Source organism: Larus michahellis, chromosome 12 (genome assembly GCF_964199755.1).
Source record: "Larus michahellis chromosome 12, bLarMic1.1, whole genome shotgun sequence".
Taxonomy (NCBI): domain Eukaryota; kingdom Metazoa; phylum Chordata; class Aves; order Charadriiformes; family Laridae; genus Larus; species Larus michahellis.
The window spans coordinates 11,351,057-11,367,483 of NC_133907.1; the positions used below are offsets into that span (position 1 = coordinate 11,351,057).

The 16,427-nt window shown below is 55.8% G+C and overlaps 1 protein-coding gene across 2 annotated transcripts; it reads left to right on the forward strand.

The window, feature by feature from the left end:
* The first annotated feature begins 1,921 nt into the window (after positions 1 to 1,921).
* On the forward strand, positions 1,922 to 14,830 carry PABPC1L (poly(A) binding protein cytoplasmic 1 like). 2 transcript variants are annotated; one of them, XM_074604838.1, is made up of 16 exons: positions 1,922 to 1,936; positions 3,395 to 3,606; positions 4,444 to 4,637; positions 5,160 to 5,275; positions 6,040 to 6,179; positions 6,334 to 6,428; positions 6,701 to 6,838; positions 7,391 to 7,486; positions 8,381 to 8,647; positions 9,196 to 9,286; positions 9,580 to 9,708; positions 11,023 to 11,162; positions 11,522 to 11,615; positions 12,442 to 12,572; positions 13,413 to 13,502; positions 14,186 to 14,830. In XM_074604838.1, the coding sequence occupies exons 2-15, from the start codon at positions 3,414 to 3,416 to the stop codon at positions 13,494 to 13,496; spliced, it is 1,908 nt and encodes a 635-aa protein (XP_074460939.1). In that variant the 5' UTR covers positions 1,922 to 1,936; positions 3,395 to 3,413; the 3' UTR covers positions 13,497 to 13,502; positions 14,186 to 14,830. The 2 variants fall into 2 exon arrangements, with proteins under 2 accessions (XP_074460939.1, XP_074460940.1); XM_074604839.1 differs by lacking the exons at positions 9,196 to 9,286; positions 9,580 to 9,708; positions 11,023 to 11,162; ... (2 more) ...; positions 13,413 to 13,502; positions 14,186 to 14,830 and having other exon boundaries at positions 8,439 to 8,569.
* The last annotated feature ends 1,597 nt before the right edge of the window (positions 14,831 to 16,427 follow it).

Sequence of the window (16,427 nt, forward strand, 5' to 3'; positions counted from 1 at the left end):
CACCGAGGAGGTTGGCTGGAAGCAAGTGTCCTGCCTGCTCCGGGAGCCTCCCACTTGCAGTGAGGCGATACAGAACTGTGCTCAGTGGATGATGTCTCTCAACTACTTTAGATCAAGCACTGCAAAGGCGTTACACCAAAATCTAACTGGCTGCTGATCAAGCCCTAATCTGTCCTGTGCCATGGCTTCAAATGGTGGTCCTTCTGTTTAGGTCTATAATAACTGCTACTTTGTCATTTTCTTCAGCCTTTACAGACATATGCGCTGTTAAATGATTTTATAGTGTACGCTGTTTCCCAGTCCGATTTATGCTGGTGACATTGTCAGCTCCAAGAAGAAAAAATCCCTTGTCCTGCCTCAGTTCTTTCAGATAACATCTCCCATCCTTGCTGTCTCTCTTGGGGCAAATGATGAGACTAGGAAACTGGTCTGCAGCAGTCATGAGTTAAGGGACTATCTTAATTTCTCTAGTAATTATATCTTTTGGGGAGAGGGCATTCCAGCCAGCCCAGCCACATTAAGAGTCCAGGTGTACTCTACGTGTTTAAACTGATGTAATTGGTGCTGCTGTGGCTTCTCTGTCCTGGCACTGATGCTCATCTGACCCCTGGGTTGAGGCAGTTCAGTGTGGGAAACCACCAGAAGGCTTTTGGGTAAGGTTTTTCCTGATCTGTGCTGCAGCTGACCCTTATGAGAGTACAGGGTGGGATGGAGCTGAGGACACTTGGATTCGTTTTGCTTTAACGCGTGGGAGTGGGGTGCTGCGTGGCGGGTGCTGCCCAGAGCAGGCTGCTGCGGGAGAAGCTGAGTCTCCTGAGCAGCATTCAAGGACACCACGGTAGCAGAGGAGTTGCCTTTTTTCATGAAATCCAGCAGACCTGTTCAGCTGAAGTCAACATGAGACACTTGTCCTGCTGCGCTAACTTCCCTGCTTAAAAGCTTGGAAGCAGAGGGAGCGTGGACATGAGGAATGGGTCTGGCTGAAACCTGGAGGTGCTGGTGGCTCAAACACAGCCCTGCTGGGGAAGCTGCTGGTGGAACCGCCCTGCCTGTCACCCCAGGCTCCTGAGCTTCATCCAGCGTTTCAAGTTGTTTAATGACAAACCATCACCCCTCACACACGTACGATTATGTCCAGCGCATAATGGTGGGATCTGTGGATGAAGGTGACCTTACAACACTCATCTGTCATCAAAGGTAATGGCAGAGGCCGGGTTCTGTACCCTGTGGGTCTCTGCTGGGCGCGGAAGGAGCTCGCTGTGGGGTTTGGGAGTGTGTAAGTGCCTAACGATGAGGCGTTTGTACCAAGCTGTGTGTGTCTTAGAATTGCTGAGGTTGGAAGGGACCTTTCAGATCATTGAGTCCAACCATCGACCTAACTCTGACAAAACCCATCACTAAACCGTGTCCCTTGGCACCACGTCTGCCCATCTTTTAAATACCTCCAGGGATGCCGATTCCACCACTTCGCTGTTCCAATGCTTGATAACCCTTTGGGTGAAGAAATTTTTCCTGGTATCCAATCTTATCGGCTCCCGCCTGGATTTCTCAACTTCAGGGAATCCCCTACGGGAAAATTGCAGGTGATTTCCTAAAAATGCGTGGGTGGGACCCGCGGTGCTGGCAGCGCTGCAGGGCGAAACGCGGGGCCGTTACCCCGCCGTTAATTTGAGAAGACCCGACCTGCCATATGCAGAAATTAGGAGCCGCAACCGCTGGCCCTCTGCCCAAACCCCGGAGCCCCGCGGGGCCGGGGACTACCGCGGGGCTCCCGCTGGCCACCCGGGCCGCCGGGGGCCGCCCTCCCCGCCGGGGGCGGTGCCGGGCCGGGCCGCAGCTGGCGGAGGGCGGGGAGGGCCCGTCCCGCCCCCGGGGCCGCCGGGGGAAGAGGCGGCGGGTGCCGGCAGCCGCAGCGGTGCCCGCCGGAGCCCTCGGCGTGAGTGCGGGGCCGGGGCGGCTTCTCCCGGGGGCGTCGGTGGCCGGTCGGTCCCCGCCGGCGGAGGGGGGTCGGGCGGGGCGAGCAGCTCCTCCTTCCTCCGCCGCCGCCGCTCCCCCGGCTCTGCCCGGCCCCCGGCGGGTGGGCTCAGCCCCTCCGCTCCTGCCGCTGGGGGCTCGGCGGGGAGGGGGCTCCCACCGCATCCCTGCGGGCTCCCACCGCATCCCTGCGGGCTCCCACCGCATCCCTGCGGGCTCCCACCGCATCCCTGCGGGCTCCCGCCTGGCCCTGGCCCGGGCCCGGCTCCGGCTCTGACTCTCTGCCCGGGCCCCACCGCTCCGGTTCCGTCCTCCCTTCCCTCCCTTCCCTCGCCCTTTGCCCCCACCAGCTGCAGGGGAGCGCTGTGTTTGCTCTCTTGACCTGTGGGGCTTTTTGCTGGGAGGGCCTTGGGAGGCTCGTTTCGGTTAATGGTTGGACTCCACGATCTTAAAGGTCCCTTCCAACCTAGACGATTCTATGGCCTTGGCTGTGTGAGGGGCCTCACGGAGCTGGCGCACGGCTCTCCCGTGTTCTGCCCTCGATGTTGACTTGCCTTTGACTGAGGGATTCCTTAATGCACCTCGCCTACGTGCGTGCATTTATTTGGGGCACCAATAAGGCACCTTAACAGGTGTCTCGGGTCTTTTGTGCTTTAAAGTAAGAGCCCCAAGGATGGTTTATAAGCTTTAAGGGCAGAAGCTGCATTTCTGTTTTCCTGGGCAGTCCCTCGGAGGTCTCAAGCAACGACCGACATCTTCACGCACAACTTCATACCCAACTGAAAACAGTGGGAGACGGAGCATCGCTTTTCCTGCTTCGGGGGCCTCGTCAGCAAGCTGAGGCTTGTTGCTGTGGGAAAGGCCGGCTAAAAACCTGCGTTTCCCTTGTTAGAGGTGGAGGCGGTTGCTGGGAGCGCTGGCTGCAGCAGTGGGGGCTGCTGGGGGGAGCTTCTCCCCTGGCAGGGCAGCTCTGCTGTATAAAAGCAAACCCGTGCTCCTTGGGCCTGCTCTGGCCGAGCAGCCGGCTGGAGGGAGCCGTCTAGGAGGAATTAAAATGGAAGTCTCTGGTGGGGAAGGGCTGTTTACCTTCTGAGTAATTAAACCCTATTTTATTTCTTTTGGGGTCTGAGTGTTGAAAGGAACCAATCGGGGGGTGCGCGGTGTGTTGTGTCCCTCTGGCTGTTCCCCAGGTTTGCGGGGGCTCTGACGTGTGCAGGTTGCCCCAGCTCGGCTTTTGCACCAACGTTGAAATGGCCCTGAAAAATCTGGGAACTGCAGCATCCTTGGGGCATTCCTGGTCCTACCACTGCTGGTGGGGAGGGCACGGCTCGCGGTGGGGACAGCCCCAGTGGGGGTCTGTGGTTGCTGCAGGTGATCCGAAACCCCCGTCCTGCAGCCTTGGCTCTGTCTTCTTCCACAGCTGAGCTTTGTGGTTGACCATGAACGCTAGCGGTCCTGGCTACCCATTAGCCTCCCTCTATGTGGGAGACCTCCACCCGGACGTGACCGAAGCCATGCTCTACGAGAAGTTCTCGCCTGCTGGGCCCATCATGTCCATCCGAGTCTGTCGGGACGTTGCCACACGCCGATCGCTGGGCTATGCCTACATAAACTTCCAGCAGCCCGCGGATGGTAAGCTCCCCGTAACACAGCCCCGAGGGGCTGCCTCGCAGCGGGGGCTTGGGGCAGTGTAAGAGAAGGAAGGGTAGGTGGTAGAAATGTGGGGAGCAGTTGTTTGAGTGGATGTATCAGCTCTTGGGGCTGGGGCAATATGCTCCTAATATTGGGTTTTGGTTGTAACTAATCCCAGTCTGTGCTCAGATGGTGACCCATCCCACTCCCGTCTCTGCTCTGACTGGGTTTTGGGCTTGTAGGGGGGAAGAAGGTGACTTGGAAGAGTTGCCTCCCTCCATGAGGTTATGGAGAAGGGCACCACAACCCCTTCTGCCCTTCCCCAGGGCAGCCGGCTCGCTGTGGGCTCGCAGCATGGGTACGCAAGGCCGCTCTCCTGGCAGGCATCGCGGCGATACAGCGCCGCATGGAGCGGTACTCGACAGGCGTTTCATGGTGGAGCCAGGCAGCGGTGATGGGGAAGGTGTTGGGTTAGTTGCCCTGGAGACCAAAATCCTTACTGGGTAAATGAGCTGGGCACCTGCCAAACTGGAGCTTGCAGTGAAACGGATGATCCCGTGGGAGTTGGACATGCTTTGGAGAGGGGAAAAATAAAAAAAAATTTAAAAAAAAAAAAAAAAGGAATGAGTGTTGTGGCTGGAGGGGAGGGTAGGGGAGGAGACCAGCCCCAGCCTGGCCCTGCTGCCCTGGGAGGCAGCGCTGCCTGTCTCACTTAGGTTAACGAGCCCCTGTCCAACAGTATCCCTGATTTCTGTGCCCATCTCAGCTGCTGTAGGATGTGAAGGGGATCTGTCTCTGTTACCCTCCTCTCTCCCCATATCTTGGCTTCTTTGCCAGCTGAGCGAGCCCTGGACACCATGAACTTTGAAGTGATCAAAGGCCGTCCCATCCGCATCATGTGGTCCCAACGGGACCCCGGGCTCAGGAAATCAGGAGTTGGAAACGTCTTCATCAAGAACCTGGATGACTCTATTGATAACAAAGCCCTGTACGACACGTTCTCCGCCTTTGGAAACATCCTGTCGTGCAAGGTACGTGGGCCCTGCCGGAAAGGGCTGGCTGCAGAGCTGCCCCGTGTTCTTGGCAGCGTGCTCTGGCCAGCTGAAATCCACTTTCTTCTTTCACTTCCTACAAAGTTTCCTCTAAATTCCCACCTGCTTTGAAGCCAAAAGGCCTTGCTGCGTTTCCCCTGGGAGTGGGGGCTGTTCCCCTGTCCCCGCTTCTTCCCAGTCCTTTGCACCAGAGGGGTTGTGTGTTGTCCTCTCTGAGCTTGGTGCAGTGATGGCGCTTGGCTCTTGGTGAGCCACAAGCTCTTGGGCATCATATAAGGCACCAGGTGTCTGCCCTGGACTCACCAGGCTCCCTGCCCTGCCGGCAGCACCCAAACATGGCTCAGCCGCTGCAGGAGCAGGATGTCGGAGAGGGCAAATGCACTGGAAAACGAGGGTGGGTTTTCCTGTGACTTACTTAAGAACAAGTGTGGAGAAAACTACTATCTATCTGGTTTGGTTGCTTGGGTTTTTTTCTCCCTCCTCCTTTCTCTGCGTTTGTAGGTGGTTTGTGATGAAAACGGATCCCGTGGCTATGGCTTTGTTCACTTTGAGACTCACGAGGCAGCGACTCGGGCCATCGAGACCATGAATGGGATGTTGCTCAACGACCGGAAGGTGTAAGTGCCGGAGGGGAGAGTGTCTCCTCGGCTCTGCTCTTCCCTTGCCTTGGTGCACTCTTGGGAGCAAACGCCTGCCCTGCTGGGGCTCTCCCCTCCTGCCGCACTCTTTCTCCTCTCTTCCCACCCATCCTCGCTGGGCACGGCGGCTCCGCTGCTTTCCGGGGCAGTGAGTCACTCGTGGTCGGTGCTGGTGGAAGTGTGATAATGGTTTGGAGCCGCTCCTGACGCTGGGGAAGGAGTCCAGCCCCGGGCTGTGTTTTGTTGCTGAGGCGGTGTGACGAGCACCCGCAAAGCAGGGCTGGTCCTCCACCTCGGCTGTCAGCATCAGATAAACCGGGCAGGAAGAGGTTTTGTTGTTCTTCAGCTCTGCTTACATTGCATCACCTTATTCTCTACATCCCTGTTGCCACAGTGGCAAGCAACTGCCCAAGGGGCTTGGGGGTACCTTGGAGGAAGAGAGCTGGTACTTGGTGGCATCTCTTGGGGGTCTTTTGGGGTCTCCTGAGTTGACACCCCCAGTCGCCCCCTGTGTTACCACTCTCCCTGTTTCAGTAGAGCCAAGTGGGGTCTAGGTAGGGGAACCTGGGTGGGGCATCATCAAGCTGCTGGATTTGAAAAACATGGTGGGTTTACGGGCGAGCAAAGCACGGCCTGAGGTGACAGGGTCACTCTTGGCCTCTACCGGGACAGATGTGCTTGTGTCCATCTTCCCTCTGCAGAGGACACGGAGGGTCTCATGTCCCTTTCCTTGCTTCCTGCAGGTTTGTTGGCCACTTCAAATCCCGCAAAGAGCGTGAGGCCGAGTTTGGGGCTCGGGCGATGGAGTTCACCAATGTCTACATCAAAAACTTTGGGGATGACATGGATGACGACAGACTGCGGGAAATATTCTCCAAGTTTGGTGAGTAGAGTTGCTGAAGCAAAATATCCTCGTGTCTGATAAACTGGAGTTGGCGCAACTGCAAAGAAAGCTGGGGAGAGTGCTTGATGGAAACACCGAGCCCCTTCTCTGGGGCCACCCTTCTTCAGATGGATATTTTCCTTTCCTCTTGCAGGAAAGACACTAAGTGTCAAAGTCATGATGGACAATACTGGCCGCTCGAAGGGCTTCGGGTTTGTCAACTTTGAGAAGCACGAAGAAGCCCAGAAGGCAAGAGGCTCCTCACTATCCTTCTCCTGTCTTGGCCCCGATCTCGTTGCCTGTTGATGTTCCCACCTCTCCTCGAGGGGAAACTTACTGGCTTTGATCTTGCCTGGGAGCTTGGATGGGCAGGACCTGGTGAAGGGGAGCAGAGCTGATGTCCTGTCCTCAGTCGGGGGGGGTCTCAGCTCACTGTAGGGCTGGACTGGGGTGGTGGGTGAAGAGTAGACCTATGGCCGTTGGCTTCCCTCAGCACTCAGAGCCCTTCCCTCCATTGGCAGGCCGTGGCTGACATGAATGGGAAGGAGATCAATGGGCGGATGGTGTACGTGGGCCGAGCCCAGAAGCGACTAGAACGTCAGAGCGAGCTGAAGCGGAAATTTGAGCAGATCAAGCAGGAGCGAGTGAGCAGGTACCAGGTAAGGGGAGAGCAGGATGCTCCATCCTGCAGGTCCACACCGGGGACATGCTCCCAAGGGCATCCAGGAAAATCCTCAGCCTGGGGACAGATCAGTGTGCTGGGTCCCTTCTGTCCCTTCTGCAATTAAAGAACACCCATGCAGGGGTCCAGTCATTGCCTGATAATGTCCTGAGAAGCAGTATCAGGAGAGGAGAGAGATCTAAACCCAGGATGATGTCGGCAGGTGAAGAAACATGTCTGCTCTTTTCCGAAAGTCAAAATATTAGCCTGGAAATGAGGCAGCTTCCTGAGGTCTTGGAGCAGCTCCGTAGTGATGGTCTGTGTGCCCCTTTCACTTGGGGTGTCCCGCCTACAAGTGGAGCAGACACGTGGTCCTGGTTCTTCACCATGCCGCTGGTCCTGCAGCAGCTCTGGGGAAGGACACGTTTGGGTCCCCGCCCTCTGGCTGAGCTGCTGGTGAAAGATGCATCCAGCTTGAAAACCACTGTAAGCTTTGGGAGCTCGTTGTGCCTTTGGGAGGAGGCTAAGTCGCTTTTCTGCCCATTTGCAGGGGGTTAACCTGTATGTGAAGAACCTGGATGACGGGATAGATGACGAGAGGCTGAGGAAGGAGTTCTCTCCCTACGGCACCATCACCAGTGCCAAGGTGAGGGAATGGGGCTCTCGCTGGGGCTCCCAGGATCAGCCGTTGGAAGTGGATCGGGATTATCATCCTGCTGAGTTATGGTTCCCTGCTGATGGCTTTGTATTTCAAGCCAAGTCTGAAGGACATGCCCCTTGTACGCCACGCTGTCCTGAGGAGCTTATTGATTCAGCAAATATTTTATATCTTTGCTGAGTTACCCCAGCCCCGGTGAGGTGCAGGGTATGGGACCTTAAAGCCATGTCACTCTGAACATTGCACAGCCGGTCTGTGGTTCAGGACCAATGTGGCACTGGTCAAGGAAATGGAAATGACCCAAAAGTCACCTTGCTCAGGGGAGAGCGGGGTTTGCCTGGCTGACAGGCTGGTGTTTTGCCTTTTGGAAAAACTTGAAAAGTGTCAGTCCTGCCACCAGGACTGGTGTCGAGCTTCTCTTGAAAGCTGGGGTTATGGGTGCAGAGGGATGGTCTGGCTTTAAGGTCGGATACTGGTAACCTGCCAGCTGCTGGGGACAGACACTGCCTGGCCCTCGGGCAGGGCACAGTGTCCCACTGGTCCCCACCCCTTGATGGCTTCTGTGGCATTAAGCACCAGAGCATTGCTGGCCCGTGGGGCGGGGGCACAGACCCCTGGAAGATCACAGGCTGTATGTCTTGGGCTTGCCCAGACTCTGCCACCTTAATTTCCCAAACCTACTGTTTTTGCCCGAGAAAATCCTCCCCTTCCCCGGAGAAACCTCTCCTCGGAGCCCCGTGGGCGCAGCCCCATCCGTCCCACCCTGGGTGTGGGGGCTGCAGTGGGGTGCCTGCGGGTCCCACGCATCCCCCCGCCATGCTGCGCTTTGCGGGTGCTGCGGCGACCTGTGGACTTAGCTGTCTTGTTCTGATCCACTTTTAGGTGATGACAGAGGGTGGCCACAGCAAAGGGTTTGGGTTTGTATGTTTTTCCTCCCCAGAAGAGGCTACCAAGGCCGTGACGGAAATGAACGGGCGGATTGTCAGCACCAAGCCTCTCTACGTCGCGCTCGCTCAAAGGAAAGAGGAGAGGAAAGCAATCCTCACCAACCAGTACATGCAGAGATTAGCCACCATGAGGGCCCTGCCTGGCCCTCTCCTGGGCTCCTTCCAGCCCCCCCCGGGGTATTTCCTACCCCCCATCCCCCAGGTGAGTCCCCGTTCCCGAATGGCAGCCTCGCACGGGGACCCCAGTTTGCCCTGGGCTGGAGGAGGCGGGTGGCAGTGGGGCAGAGGACCTCATGTATCTCCAGTTTGTGCAGACCCAAGCACGCTGGTCTGGTGTGGGCTCAGTGCCAGGCTCCTGCGCAAGCGGCAGGGCTTGCCAAAATGCTGGTGGGGTGCGGATGCTCCAGGCAATGGGCTGGGCATTGAATAGCCACCGGCTGCTCCTCAGAAGAGGGAACCAAGGAGGAGTTTGGTGGGAGGGTGTGAGCATGGAGAAGGAGTCCCCTGATGAAAGGAGGGGAAGGAGAAAGCTTACAGAGGTGCAAAAGCTGGTGGGGAGGAAATTAGGGGAGCTGCTGGAGGACGCACAGGCAGTACGTTGGGGTGTTAACCTTAAAAGCCCTCTGCCACGCTGCAGAGCGTGGCTTTGGCTCGCCTGTCTGTGCACAGCGGCTGCTGAAATACTTTGCGTTTAGATCTGTCTCAGCTCAGCTCCCAAGTCACCTCGGATAACGTGTTCTCCTTTCCCAGCCACAAACCAGAGCTACCTTCTACAGCCCCAGCCCAGTTGTCCCAGTCCGTCCTGCCACTCGCTGGAGTGCGCAGCCTTCCCGGCCTCCCCGTGAGTCCGCCTGCCTCTCCCCAGGGACTCTCTGTGCGAGCTGGGCTTGGTCAGGGACTGAGGGTCTCTAAAAGCAGCAGGAAGCATGTAACCATGGGGGGGCATCACCTGGAGAAGTGCATGGGTGTTTGGTGCAGGGGTCACGGTGATGGGCACTGGGTGATGAACCATTGGGGTTGACCCCAGAGGTGAGGTGCTCCTGAGCTTTCCCCGGCCGTGGTCAATCCCCCGCCACGTCTCCTTCCACACCTTTGCTACCAAGAAGCTTTATTAATCGTGCTCCATCTCTACAGCAGCGTATCCTGCCGCTACCCCCATCCTGAGGGCTCCCGTGCCACCCCGACGCCTGGTGTCCAACATCAGCACCATGAGACAGGCCTCCACGCAGGTGCCCCGCGTGCCCGCCCAGGCCCAGAGAGTGGGTGAGTGGGGGAAGGACCCAGCTTGGACATCGCCATAGCAGCCGGGTGCTTGCGGCAAGCTTGGGTCTGCCTCTGAAGACGGATCGGTCTGTGGGATTGCTCGTGGAGGAGTGTGGATGGTGCCGTTGGGTGTGATGGGACTGGAGCAGTGTCTGTAGTAAATAAGTGTGTAATTTTTGGGGAAGGTTGTGGTCTTTCAGGTAATGGGACAGGTCTCTGACAGGCAGATTGGTCTTGATGGCTGTTGCTCCTTGAATATGTTCATTAAAGATGATGCTGATGCAGCCATGGCAACCTAGGCTTAGTGTTCAGACTGAGGTGAGGTTGGGAAAGGACCTCTTGGGCAGAAACAAAGGTTCTTACACGCTCTGGTGAAACCACTGCCAAGGCCAAGCCTCCAGTAAAAGATGCTCTTGTTAGAGGTGTTTGGAGCCCAAGAACCAGACCTCGCTGGCATCCCCTAATGCCTGGCTGTGCTGGGGCTGTCCCTGTGTCCTGGGGTGTCCCCTTCACCTTGCCAGGACAACACAGCCATGCTCCTGCAGGGCTGGCAGGGTGGTGACAAAGCTGATGTCCCACACGTGGAGTCTAGAGCATTCCTCACCCTGAGAGTGCTTCAACCCCACGTCTATCCCATCACCCCTCTGCCTTTTGTGTGAGTGAGGGAGAGGACGATGCTTGCCAGGGTTTGCAGTGTAGCCCCCTCTGAGGCTCCCCCATGGATGGGCTTTGAGGAGAGGTAGAAGGAGCCCAGGGTGGAAGCTGCTCACCTGGTGAGCAGGTGAAGGTCTGAGGTCCACCAAAACATCTGGTGGGGCAGTGTCTACCTACAACCCTCATGGCTTCGCACCATTTAGCCCAACGTGGTCTTTGGCATTGAGTCTCTTGTCACTGAGGGAGTGACCAGGAAGGCTGGTCCTGGTTTGTCCCCTCTACTTTTGTCCTCGCCCTCTCGTTCCTCTGCCCTTGCCTCCCTGCAGGAGAGGGGCCAGGATGGGCTGGGGGCACTTGTTCTTGCAGCCCGCCCTCCTCGGTGCTGTGCCCATCCTCCGGCTACTGATGCAGACGGGTGTTTCTGGAGGAGAGACAACCAGGCGTAGGTGCCCTTGCCAGCTCTCCTGCCCTCTGCACAAAATCAGCCCAACACGGGGGACAGGACGGCAGTGCCCTGCCGGTCCCATGGAAGATGCCTTTGACCTGGGGACATTTTTCAGGCTCTCTGGTTGAGCACGCTGCCCTTCTGGCTTCAGCCTTCCTGGTGCAGGCATGTGTTTAAGGGGCTCCTCCTTAGAAATGTTCCTGTCCCCATTGCAGCCAACATCGGGACGCAGACGGTCAGCGCTCGGGTGCCCTCCTCACCCACCCTGCCGCGGGGTGCCCCACAGTACAAGTACTCCTCGGCCGTCAGGAACGTCCAGCCGATGGGGCACATGCCGCCCGTGGCGGCTCCGCAGGTAAACAACGCTCTGCGGGCTTCGGCGTGGCCACCGCACCGAGCATCCGTCCTGGTCCCGCTCTGGGCTGGTGTGGCTAATGGCCCCAGGCCAACCCATGGATCCATTTATGACTGGTGTTATGGGGACCATTCCCAGTGGCTGCAGGGGTAACTGGGGCTATGGATCCTGTCTCCGGCTTTCCTGGAAACTGGTGTTTGGATACAAGCGGGCAATGCTGGGTTCTGCATCAGCATCTCGGAAGGGTGAAATGCCCCACTGGGTTTGGGGACCAGCACCGTTCCTGCAAGCCAGGCAGCTTGTGCATCGCTTACAGCCTGATTGCTGCTTTTCTCCATGTTTGTTGTCTTTTCTTCCAGGTGGGGGAAGCTGCTGTGCACATCCAGGGGCAGGAGCCGCTGACGGCATCCATGCTTGCAGCAGCCCCTCCTCAGGAGCAGAAGCAAATGATAGGTGAGTGTCAGGGCTGCCCTGCTGGAGTAAGACCGGCTGTGGGGCTGTGTGGGCGTGCGAGGGCACACGGACTTGCAGGCACCAGGGAAAACTCAGCTGCTAGGAGAAGCTGTAAGCCTTTGTGGGATTGCTCTGATATTATGCTACTTTAACAAAAACTAATCTGGGCCGTGCTGGAAGTGTATGGAAGCAGCAGGACCACTCTCTGTCTATATTACCTGCCTGGCGGTGAGTCTGGCGAAGCTCTGTAGGAGAGGGAGCTCCGTCCTGCCCAGGCCGCACCAGGGCACTCACGATTCCCCTGAGCTCTGAGCCATCCTGCATCGCCGCTCTGGGTGGCCGTAGGGGATAGGGTCAGCCCCAGGTGGGGCTGGGAGCAGAGCAATTTGGGAAGAGGGAGGCATACGCGCAGGGCCAAGGCACCCTGGCGAAACTGTGGTGGGAAAGCTGGCAGTGAAATAATCTGTGTGCTGGAGGATGGGATGGCGGGAGGAGGGCGGTTAGCGTTGTCTCGGGACAGTCAAAGGTGGCTTTCCTCCTCCACACCACTTTCCTTGTATGGCTTTCCTTCCTGGTAAGCGTGCTGCACAGGTAGGGCTAATTCTCCCAGTTGTATGGGACTGGGAGCGTTTTGCCTGCAGACACTATGGCCGTGACGTGCCGCAGCAGGTTTGCACGGGAGCAGTGCTTTTCCCACCACCGTCACCATCCTTGTGTCCCTCCTCAGTTGAAAGGACGGAGCTGGGAGGGCAGGAGGGCTCGCACCAGGTTTGAAAACGCGGGAGGTCCTGCATAGTGCTGATGTCCTCCCTGGTGTTCGGAGCAGGTGAGCGCCTCTACCCTCTGATCCACACGCTGCATCCCTCGCTGGCCGGCAAGATCACCGGGATGCTGCTGGAGATCGACAACTCCGAGCTGCTGCTGCTCCTGGAGTCCCCCGACTCCCTGCACTCCAAGGTAGGAGGCACTCAATGCCCAAACAAATCACATCCCAGAGGGCTAACGACCTGCTGCTGCTGACTGTGGCCCAGAAGATGGGCCAAGGACAGGGATAGCTATGGGAAAAGCAAGTAGCTCCTTTTTCTTAGTGAAAAATGTGCAGCAAGGGCCCCGGGTTGATGGCACCGCACTCAGTGCCTGAAGGCCTGCCTGCCTTCAGCAGAAGAAGCTCGAAGCAGCTCCCTGAGAGAACGGACAAAGCTCTGGGGGTGGTTTGAGGTGGTTTGGGAAGTGGGAGGGGGGGAGAAGGAGGCTGGGTGTCGCTCCCTGGAAGGAGATAGGGAGACGCTCTTTTCTGAGAATAGAAACCAGATAAACACTGCCTTTCTGCAGCATTTCTTCAGTTTCTTCCTTAATCCCAGTGAATATTCAGCTTTAGTTCCCATCAAAACGGTTGCAGTGAATCGACTGCATCTCCTTGTTGCTCCTGGGAGACAGGATTCACTTTCACCCTTTCACCGATGGCTTCTGAAGGAGCCTGGGCTCTGCTGGGTGGCGTCAGGTGGCTTCACCTACGGAGGAGTCTGGTTTCTCTCCATCAAGTTCTGACTCCTATAGAAAAGGAGACATGCCCCAGCATTTCCCTAGGGATGAGACAGAATAGGTCTTTGGACTGCTCAGTCTCCAGCAGAAGCAGCAGACTTGGATTTTTTTAATTATTATGAAGTCCTTTACCTTTTGGAAGTGAGTCTGTGCGGAGGCGCGAGTGGGACCTGGTCCGTTGGATTTCCTGTGCAGTGCGCTCCTGCGTCGGAGCACTCAACTGCTTCTCCCCTGCCTTGTGCTCTCTGTCCTAAGATTGAGGAGGCGGTTGCTGTTCTCCAGGCACACCAGGCTACCGAGACCTCGCACAAGAGCAGCGCCGCGGCGTTCCTGCCGTGACCCCGGGTAGGTGCGGGGACGCGTTCCGAGTGTCGAGGTGCGCGTGGTGGGATCGGGATCTCTGCTTTCTGCCTCTGAAACTGGGGATTGGGTTTCTTGTCCAGACCAGGTATGGCTTGACGAGCAACGCATGTATCTCTGACTGTAATATTCCACTTCTTAAATCACATCCTCCCTTTTCCAGATTTAATTGTACTGCAGAGACATGGTTCTGTGTGTTGTTTGATTGGTTTTGGTTTGTGTTTTTTTTTTTTTCCTATGTTCGGGATGGCAATGACTGCAACCAGAAAGGAAGACAGGGAAGGACCTTGCTTTTCTGTAGGTCCACCAGGGACTGGCACAATCTTTCCTGGGATCTCCCAGTGTTTTTTTGCAGAACTGTGGCAGTAGATACCCTATAAATTGTTGGCGGCCTTGTGTGGGCTCGGGGAGGAGGCCCTGCTGCTGGCTGGGGGGGGACAGACCTGTTAACAAGCAATTCAGACTCTCACACACCCCTTTGAAAACAATATTTATAATATTTTCTTGGCTTGTGATCACAAGGGAACTGTGTGCTGAATCCAAGTTCAGGTGAATTCTTGTCTGGATGAAGGTGTTCCTCTAGCAGTTGAAAATTGCATATGTGGGTTCTTTGGGGTTGTTTTGTTTTGGTTTTTTTTGGTTTTGTTTTTTTTTGTTTTGTTTTGTAGACCTCAGGACTGAGCGTGAGCCCTGTGAACTTTGCCTTTGAAGAACAGCAGCAGTAGCCCCACCGTGCTTGTGGAATCATGCCCGTAGAGTGACCCTGGCTTGTCTTCAATGCCCTGTCCTATTTTTTTTTTTTGTGTGTATTGTAAACCTCGCAGAATTGCTCCCTCCTGCACCTGCGTAAAAATATCCCCACGTTAATTCTCTTCTTGCTACTGAAAGGATCTTGCGAAATGTCGTGTGGAACCCAGCCCGGTTCAGTTGCCCAGGAAATGACAAGTGCTGATGAATCATCACTTTTAGTGAATTTATTGGGTTCTGTAGTTTTATTTGTTCCTGTAGCTTGCACTAATAAAACAACCTGATGCTTCCACCCCCAAAGCATGGGTTAGTTCCCTCTGCAGAAAGACAAGCAAAGAGTTTTCCTCTGTTTCATGCGGGTGGAGGGACGGACTCAGGCCAGGCTGCTGTAATTAGTGTTTGAAGCTTGTGATGCTGGTGGGGCAGCAGTCCTGACGGCTGACTGGAAGGGACGTATAGGATTCAAGGGACAAATTGCCAACAGTCCCTCCTGATCATTCCCGACTCTCTAGGAAGATGGATTTAAGCGAATTTCACACCACCTACCTGGATTTCATCCTTTCTAGCTAGCCATTTTTAAATTCCTTTTAAAAGGCGTCATTTTCCTGTGGTTCTCCTTTGTAATGGACCACGTATGCCTGCAGGAGTACTGGCACCGAGTGTCTTCTGCTGGTCACCACGCTGTGCGTGTATGTCTGTGGTGCACAAGACCCAGCTCTTGAGGTATTATGGAACAGCTGTAACTCAAAAGCTGCTTCTCCAATGTGTGTTCCTGACCAGGGGTTTCAAGGAGTCGCTGATGGGACTGAAAACATTCATAATGGCATTGTGTCCTACTGGGACGCTCCCTGCTCGCAGGAGTAGCTGGGACCCATTATTACTCTGCTCTGCTCTCTTCCAGAGCACGTCGCTGTCGTCATCCTGGCCTTGATGCTCTGCTCTTCCTATTTAGGAAAGGAATTTCAGTCCCTAGAGGCTCCTTGGGACTTGAGACTGGCCAAGTATTGACCTTACTTGACTGCTTCCTTGGGCTGGCAGGAGCGCACCTCCACCGGCACCACCTACCTCCTTTCTGTCCAACTTGTGTGATGCTGCCGCCGCCGTCTCGTCCTCCCTCCCGTGCTGTATCATGCTCTCGCTCCAGCTCGCTGCTGAGTCACCCCTCCTACCTCTTGTTTTCCTTCCAGCATTTTAATAGAATCGCTTACACATCTGCTCCTGCGTGGTGTCTGTTCTGCTCCGCTGGGACTCTTCCCTGGGGCTTTTCATCATTTCTTTTTCTTGTTGGTTTTTTTTTTTATTTGTTCCTCCCCCTGCCCCAGTTCTTCCTCTGAGCTCCCTAAATATTTCTTTTCATAGAAGTTCACAGCCTCAGCTGTGCACTATTTAGAGATCTCCTTCCCAGTGAGATGCTTATAAAGGACTTTAATCCATTTAATATACAGGACCTTCATTTAAGTTGTTGTTTCTCCCAAAGTGTAACTGGCTGGAAGCTTTTATGCTTGGTCTTTAGAGGAAAAATGTATATTTGGATGAGTGTAATGCATATAAGGAGCTAGAATGGAACTGTGCAGGTAAACTTTAATTTGGCTGCTGGCTAGTTTGTCTGCAACCTTTATTCAGGTGTAACGGGCAAGTTCAGCTGTGCTTGTGCCACCATCTGCAATGCCAGATGTCTTGGCTTGAGAAGACAGCCATAAAGCTACAGGGAATTCAGAGTGGGGCCAAGGAACACCGGGACAGCAGCAAAGCCCATGAAAGGATGTGAATGAAGACCAGGGTCTTTAAGATGCTTATCAGAAAAGGGGAAGTTGGAGCTTGGATCCCCAGGTACGCTGGAGGATACTGGAAGCTTTTCAGGGTAGCTCCCTGGCTGAACTGCTCGGGGATGCCTGAGGCTTTAGGGAATTGAGGCAGGAGCAGAAATGCAAAAGTGAATCCGGAGTCTCCGGTCTGGAATAGCTGCTGTGGCTTTTGAAAGGGGGGCATGAAGCTGTGGCTCTGACCCGCGCTCCTCAGCTGCCCATGGGGACAGCACTGCCTGTGCGTGCCTGGGAAGCGTCCTGCTCTGACAGCAGCAGGGGACATCGAGCTGAAGTCACCCTGGGCTGGGGTTAGTGTGTTATTGCTGTGCTTGATCTCTGCCTGCTTGGTGATATTGCT